This window comes from Strix uralensis, unplaced genomic scaffold, assembly GCF_047716275.1.
Source record: "Strix uralensis isolate ZFMK-TIS-50842 unplaced genomic scaffold, bStrUra1 scaffold_471, whole genome shotgun sequence".
Lineage (NCBI taxonomy): Eukaryota > Metazoa > Chordata > Aves > Strigiformes > Strigidae > Strix > Strix uralensis.
The window spans coordinates 1-20,243 of NW_027437065.1; the positions used below are offsets into that span (position 1 = coordinate 1).

At 69.5% G+C, this 20,243-nt stretch overlaps 3 protein-coding genes across 8 annotated transcripts; 1 reads left to right on the forward strand and 2 right to left on the reverse strand.

Annotated features, from left to right (window-relative positions):
- Positions 1–4: 4 nt before the first annotated feature.
- Positions 5–9,013, reverse strand: SPRYD3 (SPRY domain containing 3; the record flags this gene model as incomplete). The annotated part of the gene is given in 14 exon segments (XM_074858005.1): positions 5–100; positions 202–225; positions 228–251; positions 254–274; positions 277–317; positions 782–852; positions 938–1,087; positions 5,071–5,219; positions 5,222–5,258; positions 6,462–6,597; positions 7,716–7,840; positions 7,946–8,021; positions 8,126–8,266; positions 8,882–9,013. Coding segments are annotated over 13 exon segments (1,078 nt in total), but the record flags the coding sequence as incomplete, so codon positions are not given.
- A 1,483-nt stretch (positions 9,014–10,496) lies between these two features.
- On the forward strand, positions 10,497–14,867 carry LOC141938972 (uncharacterized). 3 transcript variants are annotated; one of them, XM_074858012.1, is made up of 4 exons: positions 10,497–10,832; positions 11,546–11,616; positions 11,756–11,875; positions 14,123–14,867. In XM_074858012.1, the coding sequence occupies exons 1-4, from the start codon at positions 10,574–10,576 to the stop codon at positions 14,813–14,815; spliced, it is 1,143 nt and encodes a 380-aa protein (XP_074714113.1). In that variant the 5' UTR covers positions 10,497–10,573; the 3' UTR covers positions 14,816–14,867. The 3 variants fall into 3 exon arrangements, with proteins under 3 accessions (XP_074714113.1, XP_074714114.1, XP_074714115.1); XM_074858013.1 differs by lacking the exon at positions 11,546–11,616 and adding an exon at positions 12,539–12,576 and having other exon boundaries at positions 14,126–14,866; XM_074858014.1 differs by lacking the exons at positions 10,497–10,832; positions 11,546–11,616; positions 11,756–11,875 and adding an exon at positions 13,419–13,885 and having other exon boundaries at positions 14,030–14,856.
- Positions 14,868–14,906: 39 nt separating this feature from the next.
- On the reverse strand, positions 14,907–20,217 carry CSAD (cysteine sulfinic acid decarboxylase). 4 transcript variants are annotated; one of them, XM_074858009.1, is made up of 15 exons: positions 20,106–20,217; positions 19,255–19,668; positions 19,043–19,169; positions 18,558–18,648; positions 18,344–18,450; positions 18,140–18,255; positions 17,949–18,028; positions 17,819–17,873; positions 16,510–16,626; positions 16,336–16,400; positions 16,165–16,204; positions 15,824–16,023; positions 15,687–15,738; positions 15,320–15,368; positions 14,907–15,236 (listed from the first exon to the last, which is right to left on the reverse strand). In XM_074858009.1, exons 2-15 carry the CDS (start codon positions 19,378–19,380, stop codon positions 14,965–14,967), a joined length of 1,497 nt encoding a protein of 498 aa, XP_074714110.1. In that variant the 5' UTR covers positions 19,381–19,668; positions 20,106–20,217; the 3' UTR covers positions 14,907–14,964. The 4 variants fall into 4 exon arrangements, with proteins under 4 accessions (XP_074714110.1, XP_074714108.1, XP_074714112.1 ...); XM_074858007.1 differs by having other exon boundaries at positions 16,123–16,204; XM_074858011.1 differs by having other exon boundaries at positions 15,320–15,409; positions 16,123–16,204.
- Between the last annotated feature and the right edge of the window lie 26 nt (positions 20,218–20,243).

Sequence of the window (20,243 nt, forward strand, 5' to 3'; positions counted from 1 at the left end):
TCTTCCTCCTCCTCCTCCTCCTCCTCCTGGTGCAGGTACATCACGTTCCGCACGGGTTTGGGCTTCACCTCCGCCGTGTCGCAGGGGTCGTCGCTGTCACCTGGAGGGGGGTGTGGGGGGGGACATAACGCACACAGACAATTGTAGGGACCCCCCCCCCAGGGCTGCACAATGTCCCCCCCCCCCCCCCCCCCCAAATACCTTCGCTGTCCAGGATGTAGTCGCGGGGAACATGATGCCGCAGCCCATGAGTCGCCCTTGTAGCAGCGGGGCCGAAGGGGTCCCCCACCCCGCTGCCGTGGAAGATCTTCCGTCATCTGGGTGGGTGGGGGGGGGGCGGAAAAATGTCACAGGGACCCCCCCGCAGCGCTGGGTCCTTCCCTGTTCCCACCCCATGGGGCTGCCCCCCAAAATTCCCACCCCACAGGGCTGCCCCCCCCCCCCCCAAAGGAGAGGTGATGGGGGATAAATTGGTACCAGGAGGAGGAGGAGGAGGATGAAGGCTGGAGGGGGGGGGCGGGGGGGGGCACCAGCATGTGGCCCGTGTGGTGTTTTGGGGGGACACAGACACACGGGGGGGGGGGGGGCAGTACAACAGACCCAACCCACTGGGGAGACTGGGAAAGAAAAGGGGGGGGGGGGGGGATATTGGCTGCTGAGCCCCCCCCATTAGCCCAGGGTGGGGGTCCCAGCCCCCCAAATACCACCAGGGGGGTCCCCACGATATAATTGGGGGGGGGGGGTGTCTCATCATTATGGGGGGGGACCCCGTAATTAGCACAGGGGGTGCTCACCTGCGTGATACGCCACCGAGCCCCTGCTCCAGCCGGGGTGGCGGTTTTTGGGGTAATCCTGAGGAAGAGGAAGGGGATGAAGGTTTGGGGGGGTCAGGGGGGGGTGTCAGCAGCTTGGGGGGGCCCCCCCGGCACCCCCTCACCTTGCGGGCCAGCCCCAGGGCGATGTAACATTTCTCGCCGGGGTCGACGATCTCCACCTCGAAGTAGTGGCTGCGGGTGCTGAGGGGGCGTCGCGCCTGCGCCAGCCCCACGTCCACGATGCTTTTGCCTTTGCCCACGTACTCCAGCAGCTGCGGGGGGGGGCACGGGGGGGGGACACACAGAGAGAGAGAGAGAGGGGTTTGGGGGTACCCCCCCCGCACCCCGCGATGGGCAGCGGAAAGGGGGGGGAATGGGGGGGTTGAGGTGAAATGAGGGGGGGGGGGGGGCCAAAACTGGGAGGGGGGGCAGGTGAAAGCTGGAAAGGGGGGGGGGGGGGGACACGACACCCCCCAAAAAATGGGGGGGGGGGCTCAAATTTGGGGAGGGGGGTGTTAAACAGGGAGGATGACACCCCAAAGCTGGAGGAGAGAGGGGGCAGCATCCAAAACTGGGGGGATGAGACCCCAAACTCGAGGGGGGGGCTCAAAAATGGGGGGGGGCACCAAAATCTGCGGGGGGGGGGACACAACGATGACACACAGAGAGGGGTTTGGGGGTACCCCCCCCCGCACCCCACGATCGGCAGCAGAAAGGGGGGAATGGGGGGGTTGAGGTGAAATGAGGGGGGGGGGGGGCAAAACTGGGAGGGGGGGGAAGGGGGGGGCAGGTCAAAGCTGGGAGGGGGCAGGGGGGGACGACACACCCCAAAAAATGGGGGGGGGGGGCTCAAATTTGGGGAGGGGGGTGTTAAACTGGGAGGATGACACCCCAAAACTGGGGGGGGGGGGGGGAGCATCCTAAAAGTGGGGGGATGAGACCCCAAACTCGAGGGGGGGGGGCACCAAAATCTGGGGAGTGGGGGGGGGGGGTGGGGGGGTCCCAAACGGGAAGATGACACCCTGAAGCTGGGGGGGGGGGGGGGGGGGGGGGGCAGCATCCCAAAGTTGGGGGGGCAGTGACACCCCAAACTTGGGGGGGGGGGGAGAAGACACCCCAAATCTGGAGGGGGGGGTACACACGATGCTCCCAGCCCCCAGGAACAAGCGGCCCCCCCAAAGGGACATGGGGGGGGGGGGGGGGCACACAGGGACTGTCTTGACCCCCCCCCCCTTGTCGGTGGGGCCGGCCCCCCCCCCCCCCCCCCCACCAGCGGTGCCGGGAAGCGGGTGGAAGCTCCCGGGGGGGCTGTTTACGCCGCCCACATTCCTGCCCCCCCGCGGCCCCCCCCCCGCCTTGGGGTGGGGGCGGGAAAAAAAAAAAAAAATAATAATTTCCTTCGAGAGCCATAAAACAGCCTTTTTTTCCCCCAAAAAAATGTCAGCGAAGGCGGGTCTGGGGTGCCTGGTTATGTGAGGGGGGGGGGCATAGGGGGGCCCCCCCCAGCACCCCACTGAAGCTGAGGGGGGCCACGGGGGGGGGGGCCACAGCCCCCAGTTGAGTTTTGGGAGGGAACGGCTGAAAAAATGTGGAAAAGGGTAAAAATGAAGCGAGACGGCGGCTGGGGGGGGGGGGGGGGGGGACATGGGAGGGTCCTGGGCATTGCTGGGGACCCCCCCCTGAAAAATGGGGGGTGGAATGGGGGGCAGGGAACCCAGACAATGAGGGGGGGGGGACTGAGGTTGGGGGGGGGCGACACCCGCTCTGACAGCGGCCAGGGGTGAAGCTCCAAGCGCCCCCCAACCTTTGGGGGGGGCCCCCAAACTCCCCCCCCCCCCCCGGTTAGTGCCAGCATTGTTCAACGGCAGCGGGTGGCGCTGGGGGGGGGGGGGACAAGGGGGGGGGGGGGGACGGAAAATGGCCCCCGGCGCTGAGCTGCAAACCCTTAAAAAACTCGGGGGGGGGGTCGCGGCCGCGGGTTGGGTTTTGCAAAGGGCAGGGGGGGGCCCCGCTGAGCTGCCCCCCCCCCCCCCCGAAAAGGGCACAGCTCAGCCCCCCGCCGCCTTGTGAAAGTTTGGGCCCCCCCCCACACACAAAGTGGGGGTGACATGGGATTTTGGGGATCCCATGGAGGGGGGGGACACACACACCCCCCCCCGTGCAGCGGTGGGGGGGGGTCCCCTGAAGAAATTAGAAATTGTAGATTCTGGGGGAAAACGGCCCCTTTTTGGGGCTCCCCGCAGAACTTGGGGGGTCACCTCTCCCCAGCGTGACCCCAAAACCCCCCCTCAGCCCTGACACCCCCCAAAAGGGGCTTCGTGCTGACGCTGGGGACCCCAGGACCCGCAGCGGGGGGGTCCCCAAGTCATGAGGGAAATTGGAGTGAGATCGATTCTGGGGCAAAACAGCCCCTTTTTGGGTCTCAGCACAGAACTTGGGGGGTCACCTCTCCCCAGTGTGACCCCAAACCCCCCTCAGCCCTGACACCCCCCAAAAGGGGCTTCATGCTGACACCAGGGACCCCAGGACCTGCGGCGGGGGGGGGTGACAGTGGGGGTGCAGGCGGGGGGGTCCCCAACTCATGAGGGAAATCGGAGCAAGATCGGTTCTGGGGGAAAACGGCCCCTTTTTGGGGCTCCCCGCAGAACTTGAGGGGTCGCCTCTCCCCAGCGTGACCCCAACCCCCCCCCCTCAACCCTGACACCCCCCAAAAGGGGCTTCGTGCTGACGCTGGGGACCCCAGGACCTGCGGCGGGGGGGTCCCCAACTTATGAGAGAAATTGGAGCGAGATCAGTTCTGGGGCAAAACAGCCCCTTTTTGGGTCTCAGCACAGAACTTGGGGGGTCGCCTCTCCCCAGCGTGACCCCAAACCCCCCCTCAGCCCTGACACCCCCCACAAGGGGCTCTGTGCTGACACCGGGGACCCCAGGACCTGCGGAGGGGGGGTCCCCAACTTATGAGGGCAATCAGAGCAAGATCGATTCTGGGGGAAAACAGCCCCTTTTTGGGTCTCAGCACAGAACTTGGGGGGTCGCCTCTCCCCAGTGTGACCCCAAACCCCCCCTCAGCCCTGACACCCCCCAAAAGGGGCTTCGTGCTGACGCTGGGGACCCCAGGACCTGCGGCGGGGGGGGTGACAGTGGGGGTCCCCAACTCATGAGGGAAATCGGAGCGAGATCAGTTCTGGGGCAAAACGGCCCCCTTTTTGGTCTCAGCACGGAACTTGGGAGGTCGCCTCTCCCCAGCGAGACCTCAAACCCCCCCCAATCCTGACACCCCCCCCAAGGGGCTCTGTGCTGACACCGGGGACCCCAGGACTTGCGGCGGGGGGGTCCCCAACTCATAAGGGCAATCAGAGCGAGATCAGTTCTGGGGCAAAACAGCCCCTTTTTGGGTCTCAGCACAGAACTTGGGGGGTCGCCTCTCCCCAGTGTGACCCCAAACCCCCCCTCAACCCTGACACCCCCCAAAAGGGGCTTCGTGCTGACGCCGGGGACCCCAGGACCTGCGGCGGGGGGGGGTGACAGTGGGGGTGCAGGCGGGGGGGTCCCCAACTCATGAGGGAAATAGGAGCCATATCGATTCTGGGGGAAAACGGCCCCTTTTTGGGTCTCAGCACAGAACTTCGGGGGTCACCTCTCCCCAGTGTGACCCCAAACCCCCCCTCAGCCCTGACACCCCCCAAAAGGGGCTTCGTGCTGACGCTGGGGACCCCAGGACCCGCAGCAGGGGGGTTGACAGTGGGGGTCCCCAACTCACGAGGGAAATGGGAGCGAGATCAGTTCTGAGGCAAAACAGCCCCTTTTTGGGGCTCCCCGCAGAACCTGGGGGGTCCCCTCTCCCCAGCGTGACCCCAAACCCCCCCTCAGCCCTGACACCCCCCCCCAAGGGGCTCTGTGCTGACACTGGGGACCCCAGGACCCGCGGCAGGGGGGTCCCCAACTCATAAGGGCAATCAGAGCGAGATCAGTTCTGGGGCAAAACAGCCCCTTTTTGGGGCTCCCCGCAGAACCTGGGGGGTCCCCTCTCCCCAGCGTGACCCCAAACCCCCCTCAGCCCTGACACCCCCCCCAAGGGGCTCTGTGCTGACACCGGGGACCCCCAGACCCGCCATGGTGGCCACGTCCCCCCAACTTTGTCCCCCACCTGTAACACCCCCGCGGCTGCTGGACCCTGCGCAGGGCTGGGGCGGGGGGGTGGCTCCTCTCTAGACCCCCCCCCCCCCCCCAAAAAAAAGGGGGCGCGGGCGCTCACCGTGCCGCAGACCCGCACGTCGTGCAGGCGCCCCCACTCCTCCTCGTAGCTGTCGACCATCATGGCGCTGTCGTCCTCCTCGGTGCCCAGCTCCGCGTGCAGGTGCAGCCGCACCTCCTCCCCCAGCGAGTGCATCCCCACGGCCGGAACAGCCCCTCGGGCGCCAGCGGCAGCACGGTGGAGCCCACCTGGGGGGGCGGGGGGGTCAGGGGGGGGGTGTTGGGGGGGTATTTGGGGGGTGGGGAGAGCCTGGCGTGGGGGGTGAGATCCTGATGTGGGGGCATTGGGGGGTTGGTGGGGTGGGGGTGTGGGGAGAGGCTGGCGTGGGTGGGTTGGGGGGTGAGTGGGGGGTGTTGGGGGGCATTGGGGGGTATTTGGGGGGTGGGTGTGAGGAGAGTCTGGGGTGGGGGGGGTGGGGGGGTGAGTGGGAGGGGTGTTGGGGGGGGTATTTGGGGGGTGGGGAGAGCCTGGCGTGGGGGGTGAGTGGGGGGGTGTTGGGGGGAGATCCTGCTGTGGGGGTATTGGGGGGTGGGTGTGGGGGCATTGGGGGGGGACTGGGGGGTGGGTGTGGGGAGAGTCTGGGGTGGGGGGGGTGGGGGGGTGAGTGGGAGGGTGTTGGGGGGGGTATTTGGGGGGTGGGGAGAGCCTGATGTGGGGGTATTGGGGGGTTGGTGGGGTGGGGATGTGGGGAGAGGCTGGCGTGGGGGGGTTGGGGGGGTGAGTGGGGGGGTTTTGGGGGACGTTGGGGGGTATTTGGGGGTGGGGAGAGCCTGGCGTGGGGGGTGAGTGGGGGGGTGTTGGGGGGGAGATCCTGATGTGGGGGTATTGGGGGGTTGGTGGGGTGGGGGTGTGGGGAGAGCCTGGCATGGGGGGGTTGGGGGGGTGAGTGGGGGGGTTTTGGGGAGAGCGTGGCATGGGGGGGGTGAGTGGGGGGGGTATTGGGGGGCATTGGGGTGGGACCCTGTTGTGGGGGATTGTTGGGGTGGGGGGTATGGGCGGGGGAGGAATTGGGGGGTGGGTGTGGGGAGAGCCTGGCGTGGGGGGGTTGGGGGGTGAGTGGGGGGGTGTTGGGGGGCATTGGGGGGTATTTGGGGGGTGGGTGTGGGGGGGTGAGTAGGGGCTTGTTGGGGGGTATTGGGGGGCTGTTGGGGAATATCGGGGGTTGTTTGGGGGGTTGTTGGGGTGTGGGCAGACCTGGCTGTAAGGGTTGGAGACTGTCAGGTGTGGGGGGGACCCAGTTATGGGGGGGGTGAGCATCGGGGGGCAGCTATGGGGGAGCCCCGTACAGCAGCCAGGTACAGGGGCCCCGGCTATGGGGGAGCCTGAGTGTGGGGGGGGGCCCTGGTGTGGGTATATGGGGGGGGTCAGGTAAAGCATCGGGGGGGCCTCACCCGTTTCCCGTTCTTGGTGAAGAAGATCTGGGCCGTCTGCACCTCGAAGGACACGAGCTCGATGCCGCAGCCGATGCGATCCCCGGAGCTGCACTTGGTGCCGAACTGCCGGCCCTTGGCCCGGCCGCTGTACAGCCTGGGGGGGCCGGGGGGGGGCCACTGAGCACCGTGGCCACCTCAGAAAGGGAGTGGCCGGATCCCTTCGCCAGCGGCCACAGGAACCCCCCAAACCTGCTCCTCGGGGCAGAGCGGCTCTGGGCAGCACCCCGGGGCCTGGGGACGCTCTGGGTGCCGACAGCCCCTCCTGGGCCTCAGTAGCCCCCCCCGGGCCTCAGTAGCCCCCCACCCAGGTCTCAGTAGCCGCCCCCCACTCCACCCCGAGATCTTAGTAGCCTCCCCCCCCCCATCCCAGGGCCTCAGTAGCCTCCCACCCCCCCACCCCGGGGCCTCAGTAGCCTCCCACACAGGTCTCAGTGGCCTCCCCGCCCCCCCCCCCCCGCCCCCGGTCTCAGTAGCCTCCCCTTGAGGTCTCAGTAGCCTCCCACCCCCCCCCCCGCCCCCCGCCCCCCGGGGTCTCAGTAGCCTCCCCCCCCCGTGTCCCAGTAGCCTCCCCCCCGCGTCCCAGTAGCCTCCCCCCCCCCACGTCCCAGTAGCCTCCCCCCCCCCACGTCCCAGTAGCCTCCCCCCACCACGTCCAGTAGCAGCCTCCCCCCCCCACGTCCCAGTAGCCTCCCCCCCACCACGTCCCAGTAGCCTCCCCCCCCACCACGTCCCAGTAGCCTCCCCCCCACCACGTCCCAGTAGCCTCCCCCCCACCACGTCCCAGTAGCCTCCCCCCACCACGTCCCAGTAGCCTCCCCCCACCACGTCCCAGTAGCCTCCCCCCCACCACGTCCCAGTAGCCTCCCCCCCCGCGTCCCAGTAGCCTCCCCCCCCATCCCAGTAGCCTCCCCCCCCACGTCCCAGTAGCCTCCCCTCCACGTCCCAGTAGCCTCCCCCCACCACGTCCCAGTAGCCTCCCCCCACCACGTCCCAGTAGCCTCCCCCACCGCGTCCCAGTAGCCTCCCCCACCGCGTTCCAGTAGCCTCCCCCCCCATCCCAGTAGCCTCCCCCCCCACGTCCCAGTAGCCTCCCCTCCACGTCCCAGTAGCCTCCCCCCCCCACGTCCCAGTAGCCTCCCCCCCCACGTCCCAGTAGCCTCCCCCCCACATCCCAGTAGCCTCCCCCCCAGGCCCCAGTAGCCCCCCACTCACTTCCCGTCATCGGCATGATACGCCACGGAGTCGGGCAACCAGCCGGGCTGGTGGTCCAGGCTGTAGTACTGCGGCACGAGGCCGACAGCGATGGTCCCCCGCACGCCGCTGTCCACGATGGACACCTTGGGGTGACACCGAGACACCCCGTCAGCCCACTGGGTGCTGGGGGGGGGGGCACCCCCCTTAAATTTGGTAGAGAAACGCCCCCCCCAGGGGCAAAAACTCACCTCAAAATAGTTGTTGTCCCTGGTGAGGGGCCGCGGGGCCACGTAGCAGCCGACCTCGCCGGAGTTGCCGTGATAACTGTGGGGGGACACGCGCCGGGTGACAGGAACCCCCCGACCGTGAGCACCCAGCCCCATTGGGGGGGGGTGGGGGGTGTGTGTGTGTCCCCCCCCCGCGGGTACCTGAGCGTGTCCCCGTCCACCAGGATGTGTTTGGCGCGTTCCTGGTAGCGAACGGCCCGAACCTCCCGGATCTCCCGGATCCGCCGGCGCCAGTTGAGGAACCTGTAGTGCAGGTTCAGGTCATCCATGGCGAGGGGAAACCTGCGGGGGGGGGCGGGGGGCGGCAATCAGGGCCCCCAGGAACCCCCCCATAAACGCTGTGGCCCCCCACAGCTCCCCCATAGCCATCCCCCCTCCCCACAGCTCCGCATCGCTGCCCCCCAACTCCACACTCAGCCCCCCCACAGCCGGGTCCCCTGTACCCACCCGGTATATGCGCCCCCCCCCATACTCCCCCCCCCATAACTGGGGCCCCCCCACACCCTTACAGCCAGACCCCCCAACAGGATCTTCCCACCCCCCCAATACCCCCACAACAACCCCCCACCGGGGTCACCCCATATTTAGCCCCCCCATACCCGGGCTCCCCTCTCCCCACCCCCCCATATATCCACACCAGGGCCCCCAGGACCCCCCCCAGCCTTTGGGACCCCCCCCCCCCCCCCAGCTCCCCCATAGCCATCCCCCCTCCCCACAGCTCCGCGTCGCTGCCCCCCAACTCCACACTCAGCCCCCCCACAGCCGGGTCCCCTGTACCCGCCCGGTATATGGGCCCCCCCCTACTCCCCCCCCACACACCCGGCCCCCCCATACCCGTACAGCCAGACCCCCCCACCGGGGACGAGCCCCCCCCAGACCCTCCCCCGCCGCCCTCACCGGCCCGGCCCCGCCCGCCCCCTCCATGGGCTCCGCGCTCCGGCCGCTCCCGGCTCCGGCGCCGCCGCCGCCGCCCTCACTCACATCCGGGGCCCTGCGCTGCTTCTTCCTCTTCCTCCTCCTCCTCTTCCCGCCCCGCCGCGCCACTCGGCCAATCGCTGTCCGATGCGCTCTGACTGACGGCTGGTTGCACCAATCGAAGGCCGAAAGAGAGGGCGGAGGGGCGGAGCCCGCTGGGGGCGGGAGGAGGTCACATGACCCCGCGGGCCCGGGAGAGAGAGCGCGCGCCCTAGCGGCGGGGCGGGGAACAGCGGGGAGGGCACTGGGGGGACTGGGGGATACTGGGGAGACTGGGGTGTGCACTGGGGAATACTGGGGGATACGGGGGAAACTGGGGGGACTGGGGAAACTGGGGGATACTGGGAAAACTGGGGGCACTGGGGGATACTGGGGAAACTGGGGGGACTGGGGGGACTGGGGAAACTGGGGTCTGCACTGGGGAAACTGGGGAATACTGGGGGACTGGGGGATACTGGGTTGTGCACTGGGAAGACTAGGGTCATTGCACTGGGAGAGACTGGGGTGTGCCCTGGGGGATACTGGGGCGGCTGGGGACAGTGGGTGATACTGGGGTCCCCACTGGGGCACGGCACTGGGCAGACTGGAGCGCGCACTGGGGGGCACTGGGGCGGGCACTGGAGCCACTGGGTGCTCCACTGGGAGCACTGGGGGATTGCGCTGTGCTCTGTACTGGGAGCACTGGGAGCACTGGGGGGGGTGCACTGGGGGACCGGGCTGTGCTCTGTACTGGGAGCACTGGGAGCATTAGGGGGGGCACTGGGGAATTGCGCTGTGCTCTGTACTGGGAGCACTGGGAGCACTGGGGGGGGGCACTGGAGGATTGTGCTGTGCTCTGTACTGGGAGCACTGGGGGACCGGGCTGTGCTCTGTACTGGGAGCACTGGGAGCACTGGGGGATTGCGCTGTGCTCTGTACTGGGAGCACTGGGAGCACTGGGGGGGGGCACTGGGGGATTGCGCTGTGCTCTGTACTGGGAGCACTGGGAGCACTGGGGGGGGGGCACTGGGGGACCGGGCTGTGCTCTGTACTGGGAGCACTGGGAGCACTGGGGGGGGTGCACTGGGGGACCGGGCTGTGCTCTGTACTGGGAGCACTGGGAGCACTGGGGGATTGCGCTGTGCTCTGTACTGGGAGCACTGGGAGCACTGGGGGGGGGCACTGGGGGATTGCGCTGTGCTCTGTACTGGGAGCACTGGGAGCACTGGGGGGGGGGGCACTGGGGGACCGGGCTGTGCTCTGTACTGGGAGCACTGGGAGCACTGGGGGATTGGGCTGTGCTCTGTACTGGGAGCACTGGGAGCACTGGGGGATTGCGCTGTGCTCTGTACTGGGAGCACTGGGGGGGGGGCACTGGGGGATTGCGCTGTGCTCTGTACTGGGAGCACTGGGAGCACTGGGGGACGCAATCGCGGACGCGCAGGGAGTACCGGGGGGGGGATCCCGAGCCCCCGGTGCCCCCCCCCCTCCCGTTACCCCGGGGGGGCGGCCCGGGGGGGGGGCGGGGGGGGGCGGCCGCGGTTACTTAAGGGCGGCGGCGGGGCCGGGCGCGGGCAGAGCGGGCGGCGGCGGGGACCGGCCCGGTGCGTCCCGGTCCCCGGTCCCGGTGCCGCCATGCGGGGGGGCTGGGGGCTGCTGCTGCTGCTGGGAGCGGCGGCGGCGGCGGCTCCGGTTACCGGGGGGGGCACGGGAACGGCGACGGCCTCGCCCCGCGGTCCCGGGGAGCCGTGCGGGGTTTACACCCCCGGTTGCGCCCGCGGGCTCCGGTGCATCCCCCGGCCCGGGGAACGCGCCCCGCTCCGCGCCCTGCTCCGGGGCACCGGGCTCTGCCGCCCGCTCCGCGCCCGCCCCGCCGCCACCGGCCCCCCCGCAGGTGAGAACCGGGAAGTCCCGGGGCGGGGGGGGGGCTGGGGCTGTCCGGGAGTCCCGGGGGAGCCCCGTGGCACCGGGAGGGCGGGATGGGGGCAGCGTGGGGGGGGGGGTGTCTGGGCACCGGGGACCCCCCGGGAGGAGCGGGCGGACACACACCGCGGGGGGGGGGTAAACGGGTGGAGGGACCGGGAGGAGCCCGGGGGGGGCACCGGGGGGGTGTCTGAACCCCCAGAGCTCCCCCCCCCCCACCTCCGGTATCTCCGGGTCAGCCCCGGGGTGCGGGATGGAGCCGGGGAGGGGGGGGGCGTAACCGTGGGACGGGTTGGGGGGATCCCTCCCCCCCCCCCGGGGGGAACCGGGGGGGGGGGGGGATGAGAAATGAGGGGGGGGCGCCGGGGGAACCCCCGTGTCCCGGCGTGGGGGCGGAGGGGACCCCCATAACCTGCGGGATGAGCTGGAAATGGGGGGGGGACACCCCTATCCCCGGGGGGGGCGGGTAGGACCCCCCCATCGGGGGGCGCTGGAAGGGGGGGGGACACACGACACCCTCCTATTTTGGGGGGGGGGGGGGGAAGAGGGGCCAGGGGACCCCCATATTGGGGGGCTGGGCCGCCCCCCAGTGGCAGCGGGCGGGACTGCAGAAGGGGGGGATTTGGGGGGGGGGGGGCGGCACAGGTTCAGCCCTGACACCCCCCCCCCACGTCCCCCCCCCAGGGGACAGCCCGCAGGAGGGGGCCCCCCCCACGCCGCCCCCCCCGGCTGACGGCAAGGAGGAGCTGGAGACGGTGGGTGCTGGGGGGGGGGGGGGGGGGTATAGTACCGGGATCTCGTGAAAGGGGGGTGCGGGGGGGGGTCCGGGGGGTCCGAGCACCCCCCGCTCCCCCTTCCCCGTGACCCCCCCCCCCCCCCGTGACCCCCCCGCAGGCCCCGTGCCGCGGGCACTTGGCCGCTGTCCTGCAGGAGCTGCGGGCCGGGCTGTACCGCAGCGCCGCCGCCATCTTCCTCCCCAACTGCGACACCCGCGGCTTCTACCGGCCCAAGCAGGTGGGGGGGGGCACGGGGGGGGGTGTAAGGGGGGGGGGGGGGTCACCCCGACACACCCCCCCTCCCCAAATCCTGGGGGTGGGACCCGGCAGAGCAGCGCTGGGGGAGGGAGGGGCTGGCGTGCCTCAGTTTCCCCGGGGGGGGGGGAGTGTGTGTGGGGGGGGGACACCCCAATGTTCTGACACACACCCCCCCCATTCGTGCCTCAGTTTCCCCGGGGGGGGGGCGCTATAGGGTCCACAGCCCCCCCGTGCCTCAGTTTCCCCGGGGTGGGGGGAGTGGGGGGGGGACACCCCAATGTTCTGACACCCCCCCCCCCTTCATGCCTCAGTTTCCCCGGGGAGGGGGGGCAGCACATCCTGGGGCCCCCCCTGTGCCTCAGTTTCCCCGGGGGGGGGCGCTATAGGGTCCACAGCCCCCCCGTGCCTCAGTTTTGAGGGGTGTCATGACCCCCCCGTGCCTCAGTTTCCCCGGGGGGGGGGGCGCTATAGGGTCCCCAGCCCCCCCGTGCCTCAGTTTCCCCCAGTTTTTGGGGGTGTTCCGTCCCCCCCCCCGTGCCTCAGTTTCCCCTTGCTGGGTGCTCCGGAGGGCAGAGCCCCCCCAAAACTTCCCGGGGGGTTCCCTGGGCCCCCCCCTCACCCCAATTTCCCCCCCCCCCCGCAGTGCCGGGCCTCCCAGGGACCGAAGCGGGGGCAGTGCTGGTGCGTGGACCGGAGGGGGCACCCGCTGGCGGGCACCGAGGGGCAGGGGGGGGGCCCCCCGCTGCCCCCCCGCCTGAGGGGGCCCCGGGGCTGGGACCCCGGAATACAGCGTGACGTGGGGAGCGGGGCCCCCCGTCTCTGTCTTGAAGGGGGGGGGACACACACACCCCCCAAAAGTGGGTTCAGCTCCCTCCACCCCCCCCCCGAGCTGCCCCTGCACCCCGAAACTGCCACAGACCCCCGCAAATACCCCCCCGCCCCCTGACACTGCCCCAAGCCACGCCCCTCCCGCCCCAAGCCACGCCCCCACCCCGCTAAACCACGCCCCATCGCTTAAGCCACGCCCCCGACCGCCCGAGCCGCGCCCTCGTCGCTGTCCAGGCCACGCCCCCCGTTCCCCGGTAACCGACTTCCTGGCGGGAAGCGGGAGGCCCCGTTCCGCGCGCGAGCGGCGTGGTGAGGGGACACGGGGGGACACGGGGGGACACCGGGGGGGGCGGAGGATCCGGGACCGGGGGTGGGGGGCGAGTGGGAGGGATCCGGCGCCATTGTGAGGCGGGGGGACACCGGGCCCCACGGTGGGCGGGGGGGGGCCCCGCGGCGGGCTGGGGGGGGGCGGTGGGGACCGCGGGGGGGCCCCCGGGGTGTGGGGGTGACCCCGCGGGAGGCTGGGGGCGGCGGTGGGGACCGTGGGGGGGCCCCCGGGGCGTGGGGGTGACCCCGCGGGAGGCTGGGGGCGGCGGTGGGGACCGCGGGGGGGCCCCCGGGGCGTGGGGGTGACCCCGCGGGAGGCTGGGGGCGGCGGTGGGGACCGCGGGGGGGCCCCCGGGGCGTGGGGGTGACCTGTGGGGCACCGGGGGGGGGGGGGGCACTGATGTGACCCAGCCCCATGGCAGCCTGTGGGGCACAGGGTGATGGAGCCCCCCCAACAGCCCCGTAGGTCCCGGGGTGACAGAGCCCCCCCAGCAGCCTGTGGGGCACGGGGTGACCCAACCCCACGGCAGTTTGGGGGCGCACAAGGTGATGGGGCCCCCCCCAGCTGCCTGTGGGGCACAGGGTGACCCAACCCCATGGCAGTTTGGGGGCGCACAGGGTGATGGGGCCCCCCCAGCTGCCACTGGGGCACAGGGTGACCCAACCCCATGGCAGTTTGGGGGCGCACAGGGTGATGGGGCCCCCCCAGCTGCCACTGGGGCACAGGGTGACCCAACCCCATGGCAGTTTGGGGGCGCACAGGGTGATGGGGCCCCCCCAGCTGCCACTGGGGCACAGCGTGACCCAACCCCATGGCAGTTTGGGGGGGCTCGGGGTGACAGAGCCCCCCCCAGCTGCCAGTGGGGCACAGAGTGACCCAACCCCATGGCAGTTTGGGGGCGCACAGGGTGATGGAGCCCCCCCAGCAGCCTGTGGGGCACGGGGTGACCCAACCCCACGGCAGTTTGGGGGCGCACAGGGTGATGGGGCCCCCCCAGCTGCCACTGGGGCACAGGGTGACCCAACCCCACGGCAGTTGGGGGGCATGGGGTCATGGAACCCCCCTCCCCAGCAGCCCCGTGGATCTCGGGGTGACGGAGCCCCCCCCCCGCCCCCCCCAGAAGACACGATGGCGCAGGACGAGCGGGAGACGCTGCTGGCGCTGCAGCAGGCGCTGTCGGAGGAGCAATTCCAGACCCTCAAATACCTGTTGGGGGGGCAACTGCCGCTGGGGCAGCTGGGCCCGGCCACGCGCCCCCAAATCTGCAGCCTCTTGCTCCAGCGGTTCCCGGGCCGGGCCCTGCAGCTCAGCGCCGACCTCCTGCGCCGCATCGGCCGCCACGATCTCATCCGGCTCTACCGGCTCCCGGGCGCCGAGGACGAGGCCCCCCCCGGGGAAAAAGCACCGTCGGGCTGCGGGGAGGCCGCGGCGGGACGTGGGGGGGATCCGCCGCCGGTCGCGTCTTCCCCGGCGTCCGGACGGGCTCGGCGTTTGACGGAGAAGGAATTGATGCAATTAGCGCAAAAATTGGGCAAAGAATGGCAGGAGGTGGGAATCGCGTGCCTGGGGTTGGAGAAGAGTCGCCTGGATCAGATCCGGGAGGACAATCCCCGCAGCGCCGTCATGCAGAGCTTCGAGATGCTGCTGGAGTGGCAGCGGCGGGAGCAGCACGAGGCCACGGCCCCGCGGCTCTGCGCCTGCCTGGCCCCCGCCCGCCTGGACCCCCAAATCCTCGACGTCCTCCAGAGCTTCCACGGGGATTGAGGGGGACGGGGAAGGGGGGGGCCGCTGGGTCCTGCCTTTTTTTTTTTTTGGGGGGGGGGGGGGGGCGGCTTTTAATAGCGAAAACAGTAAATGTTTTTATTCCAGCGGCGCAGCGGGCGGGCGCTGAGCTCTGCTCCTTTATTCCCAGTTTAATGTGGGAGGAAAATTGGGGTCTGCTGCTCTTCCTCAAGGTTATAGGGGGGGTTTTGGGGCACAGGGGACCCCCCTCCCGTCCCGCCTGGGGTCCTCACAGATCCTGTCCCAGCCTCTCGATCTCGTCCAGGAAGAAATCCAAGTCGTCCCTGGTGACGGCGGGGTTGGTGACGATCTGCCGGAAGAAGTTGACCTTGGCGCCGTGGGGCTGGTAGCCCACCATCATGGACCCCTTCCTCATCATCCTCTCCTTGATGGCGGGAGCCACCTGCGACGTGGGGGGAAGACACGGTTGTTGGGGGGGGGGGGGCATCGGGGGGGGGGCGGGGAACAGCTGGATCCTGCGCTCACCTTCCCCAACCTCGGCCAGTAATCGGGGGAACCCTCCCGGCCCCGCAGGCTGGGGGGCACGAACCAGAAACAGAGATTGATGAACTCCGGCTGCGGGAGGAAGAGGAGGAAAAAAACTCACGGGGGGGGGCCCCCCCCCCCCTCCCCGACAAGCTCCAGACCCTGAGACCACCGATTTGCGCCCCCCCTCCCCATTTCAGGATCACCCCAGGAACTTCAGGGCAGAGCTGAGGGCAGGCGAGTGCGCTCCCCGGGGTCAGCGATGCCGTCGGGTGTTTTAAAGTGGGGGGGTCATTATTATAAAATAAACACACACCCCCCCCCACCCCCAGGCCACAATTTGGCAGAGCCCAGGCAACCCCCAGACCTCTAGCACCAGCTGGAAGCCGTCCCTCCTCTTCACCTCCTCAGCCAGGTACCTGGGGAGGAAGAGGAGCGTGAAGCCCCAGGAGTTGAGGGGGGGTCACAGCGTGTGTGTCCCCCCCCCCTTATCCCGGCGCTCACCGGGTGAAGGCGAAGGCTCGCTCGACGCGTCGCGCCAGCCCCTCGGTGCCGGCAGCTTTCCAGAGGAGCCAGAGTTTGAGACAATCCACCCTGCGGCCGCACTGCGGGGTTTTGTCCCCCGTGTCGTAGGCGACGTCGTAAAATTTATCGGGTTGGAAGAGGTACGTGGCGCCGGCGCCGTGGCAGCGCTGGAGGAGACCCTGGGGGAGATAGTGGTCACCCTCCCCCCCCCCCAAAAAAAATAGCGGGGCGGGGGGTGATGTGGGGTGGACGGAGGAGAAAGGGGTCGCGGGACCTACGGAGGTGTCGCGGAGGAGGAAGGCTGAGCACTGCAAACCCACCGTCAGCATCTTGTGGGGGTTCCAGGCCACTGAGTCGGCCCTGTGGGAGAGAGGGGAGTTTTGAGGGGGGGGGCACACAGCAAGCCCCCCCCGCCGCCCGCCCCTGAGTCTTTAAACAGAGAGTTTTGAGCCCATTTTGTGGGGAGCTCAGAGCTGGGGTGGGTTACTCGCCTCTCGATACCGGCCAGGAGGTGCCGGTGTTTGGTGGAGAGCAGGGCGCTGCCGCCCCAGGCTGCCTGGCCGGGCAGGGAGAGGGGGGTCAGAGCTGGTGGGAAAAGTGGGGGGCTCCCAAGGGGACACGTGTGTCCCCCCCCCCGCCCCAGATCCACCCCCCCTGTTACTCACATCCACGTGGAACCAGAGGCCGTGGCGCTGGCAGATGTCGGCGATGCTGCCCAGCGGGTCGAAGGCGCCCAGGACGGTGGTGCCGCAGGTGGCACAGACAAAAAAAGGGTCAGCGCCCTGCGGGAGGGGACAGGGGACATTGGGAGGGGACAGGGGACATTCACAGAATGACAGAATCATCCCAGTTGGAAAAGCCCTTGAAGCTCCTCCAGCCCCACCATGAACCTCCCCCTGACCGTTCCCAACTCCACCAGATCCCTCAGCGCTGGCTCAACCCGACTCTTCAACCCCTCCAGGGATGGGGACTCCCCCCCTGCCCTGGGCAGCCCATTCCAACGCCCAACAGCCCCTTCTGCAAAGAAATCCTTCCTAAGAGCCAGTCTGACCCTGCCCTGGCGCAGCTTGAGGCCATTCCCTCTTGGCCTGCCGCTGGCTCCTTGGCTCAAGAGACTCATCCCCCCTCTCTGCACCCTCCTTTCAGGGAGTTGCAGAGGGCCAGGAGGTCTCCCCTCAGCCTCCTCTTCTCCACACTAAACCCCCCCAGGTCCCTCAGCCGCTCCCCATCAGACCTGTGCTCCAGACCCTGCACCAGCTCCGTTGCCCTTCTCTGGACACGCTCGAGTCATTCAAGGGCCTTTTTGGGGTGAGGGGCCCAAAACTGAACCCACTCATCGAGGGGCGGCCTCACCAGTGCCGAGCCCAGGGGTCAGATCCCTTCCCTGTCCCTGCTGGCCACGCTGGTGCTGGTACAAGCCAGGATGCCACTGGCCTTCTTGGCCACCTGGGCACGCTGCTGGCTCATTACCAATCCCCCCCAGGTCCCTCTCTGACTGGCAGCTCTCCAGCCACTCCTCCCCAGGCCTGGAGCGCTGCTGGGGGTTGTTGTGGCCCAAGGGCAGCACCCGGCATTTGCCCTTAGTGAAACTCCCCCAGCTGGGCTCAGCCCATCGCTCCAGCCTGCCCAGGTCTCTCTGCAGACCCTCCCCACCCTCGAGCAGACCAACACCCCCACCCAACTGGGTGTCGTCTGCAAACTGACTGAGGGGGCACTCGATCCCCTCGTCCAGAGCATCAATGAAGATGTTAAACAGGAGTGGCCCCAAAACCCAGCCCTGGGGGACACCACTCGTGACCGGCCGCCAACTGGATTTAACTCCCTTCCCCACAACTCTTTGGGCCCAGCCATCAGCCAGTTTTTGACCCATTGGGAGGGGACAGGGGACATCGGGGTGGGACAGGGGAGCCCCTCACAGACAGCTCTGCCCCAGCACCCCAAGGACACTCCCCTCTGCCCCCCACCCCACCTCACCTCAGCTTTTGCCCTCTCAATCTCCTTCTCCAGCTCCTCGGGGATCATCTTCCCCCTGAGGGAGCAAAACAAAACGGTGACAGGGACGGGATGGGGAAGCGGAGCCAGCGCGGCCCGGCCGGGCTCTCACCGCTCGTCGGTGGCGACCAGGTGGACGTTGTCGGTGCCGATGCCCAGGAAAGCGGCTCCTTTCTGGATGGAGTAGTGGCTCTGAGCGGGGAAAAGATGGGGGTCAGATCTAGGGGGGGGGGAAAGTGGTGGTGGGGGGGGATAATCCCAAACCCTGTCCCCTTCCCAGGGCCGGCAGACCCCGCTCCGCACCTCCCGGGAGGTGAAGAGGGCCAGGCGCGGCAGAGCCCAGCTGCCCTTCCGCCGGCTCTCGGGGAAACGGTGGAACCGGGCCACGTTCATGGCGTACATGTTGGAAATGGAGCCTCCTGCCAGGGGATGGGGACACTGATGTCACACAAGGTGGGGACAGCGGGGAGGACAAGCCACCGGCGGGGCCGGGAGGGATCCAGGTACCTGGGGCGAAGATGCCGTCGCCGCAGCTCCAGCCCACCAGCTCCCGCAGCTTGGCCAGCACCACCTCCTCCATCAGCACGAACACCGGGGCGATCTCGTAGGTGTATCTATGGGGGAGAAAACAGCACCCATGGGTGCTCCCCGAAACTTTGGCACCCCAAAACACCCCTGCTTAGACCCCACACACATCCCCCCGCTATTTTCAGGCATGTACTGGCTGGTGTTGAGGGCCTCGGTGATCAGGCGTCCCGCCAGCGCGTGGTGGTCCAGGCCGGAGAAGAGCTGGTTGAAGAAGCGAGGGTGACCTGGGCGGGGGGGCGAGATGGGGACAGTGTCAGGGGGACAGGAGCCACCCCCTCGGACTGTCCCTCAAGGGACCCCTGTCACCACAGGGACTCGGGCCCTGGGGACGCTGCCACGAGGGGGAAAGTGTCGCTTGTGGGAGCGGGGCCGCCTCTGGACCCGCGTGTGGGACAGGGGCTGTGCCCAGGCCTGGGCGCGTGACGGGGACACGGGTGGGGACGCACTGGACCCCTGTGAGTGACGGGGACACGGGTGGAGACGTGCTGGACCCCTGTGCGTGACGGGGACACGGGTGGGGACGCGCTGGATCCAAACCAGGACCAACTGGACGTGCTGGATCCAAACCATCCCAAACTGGGACCAGCTGGGGCTGAACTGGGACCAGCTGGGGCTCACCGGTCCTGACGCTGTAGCGGATGACGTCCCGGCAGCGCCCCAGCAGCCTCTCCGGGGGTTCCCCGTTGCTCCGCAGCTCCAGGTCCAGCAGCTCCCGCAGCTCCCCCGGCTCCTTCCAGTCACAGACCTGCGGCCGGGGGCAGCGGGGGGGGGACAGGACTCAGCCCCAGCCCGTCACCTGGCCGAGGTGAGGGGCCCCAGGTGTCACCCACCTTTTCGGTCACATCCGTCCCCTTCCGCACGGCTTCATCCAGGAGGACCTGCAAGGCTTCCCGCAGGAATTCCTCCCCGGCTGCTTTATCCACGCCGGGATGCTCCAGCCGGTTGCTCTCCGCCATCACACCGGTCCCAGGTCGTCACCCCCCGCCACGGGCCAGGAGGGACCCCCGGGAGGGACCCCCCCACCCTCCCCGGGGTTCGGCGGGGAAGGTCGCCAGGGTGTGGGTGCTCCCAGTTCGCTCTCACCTCACCCAGGCAGGGATTTTCCTCTCGGCCACGTCGTCGTCGTCGCAGAAGGGACAAGGGACAAAGTACACGATGACCAAGAGCGGCTCTTAAAGGCGTCACCTGGGCGGGGGGGGCTTCCCCAAAGCTGTGCCCCCACCCCGGCGGGCGCGGGGTTATCGCTGAGAGGAGGGACAGGGACGTGGCTTTGGGATGGCGGCGGTGGGGGGGTCCCAGCGCTGCCACTTCCCCGCAACGCCGGGGCCACCCAGGCGGCAGCAACCACAGGGCCGGGGCCACCAGGAGCCCCCAGCCAGGGCCAGGCCTGTCCCCAACAGCGAGGGGGGACGGGGACACCCCGTTTGGCCCCCCCCCCCCCCCAGGCGCGGCCTGATGCCATGGGGAGGGGCAGGAGCTGCCCCAGGGGGGCAATCAGGTGGGGGACAGAGGAAGGAGAGGACCAACCCCCCGAGGGGGTCACAGTGGGATGGGGACCCCCCCGGGGGGGTCGTAGGGGGCAAGGGGCGGGGGGCAGGGCCTACCCCGGGGCAGGGCGGGGCGGGGGGAGAGAGGGGGGCAATAACGGCGGGACACCCCCTCCCCGGGGACAATAACGTACAGGCAGCTCCCCCGGGAGCAGCAGGGCGGGCAGCGGGGCCCGGGCTCGGGCTCAGGCCGCCGGACCAGGCCGCGCCGCCTCCCGCCCCCCGTTGCCGCGGCAACAACCCGACTCCGCGATGGCGTCGCCGCGATGGCG

What these genes read in the sequence shown, in the direction of transcription:
- LOC141938972 (XM_074858012.1), top strand. Translation starts at nt 10,574, where the DNA reads ATGCGGGGGGGCTGGGGGCTGCTGCTGCTGCTGGGAGCGGCGGCGGCG. An exon ending in CGCCACCGGCCCCCCCGCAG is followed by an intron (nt 10,833 to 11,545) that starts GTGAGAACCGGG and finishes TCCCCCCCCCAG; the next exon opens with GGGACAGCCCGCAGGAGGGG. An exon ending in GCTTCTACCGGCCCAAGCAG is followed by an intron (nt 11,876 to 14,122) that starts GTGGGGGGGGGC and finishes CCCCCTCCCCAG; the next exon opens with CAGCCCCGTGGATCTCGGGG.
- CSAD (XM_074858007.1), bottom strand. Translation starts at nt 19,380, where the DNA reads ATGGCGGAGAGCAACCGGCTGGAGCATCCCGGCGTGGATAAAGCAGCC. An exon ending in GCTTCCAGCTGGTGCTAGAG is followed by an intron (nt 15,369 to 15,686) that starts GTCTGGGGGTTG and finishes CGTGCCCCCCAG; the next exon opens with CCTGCGGGGCCGGGAGGGTT. An exon ending in ACTGGCCGAGGTTGGGGAAG is followed by an intron (nt 15,237 to 15,319) that starts GTGAGCGCAGGA and finishes CCCACGTCGCAG; the next exon opens with GTGGCTCCCGCCATCAAGGA.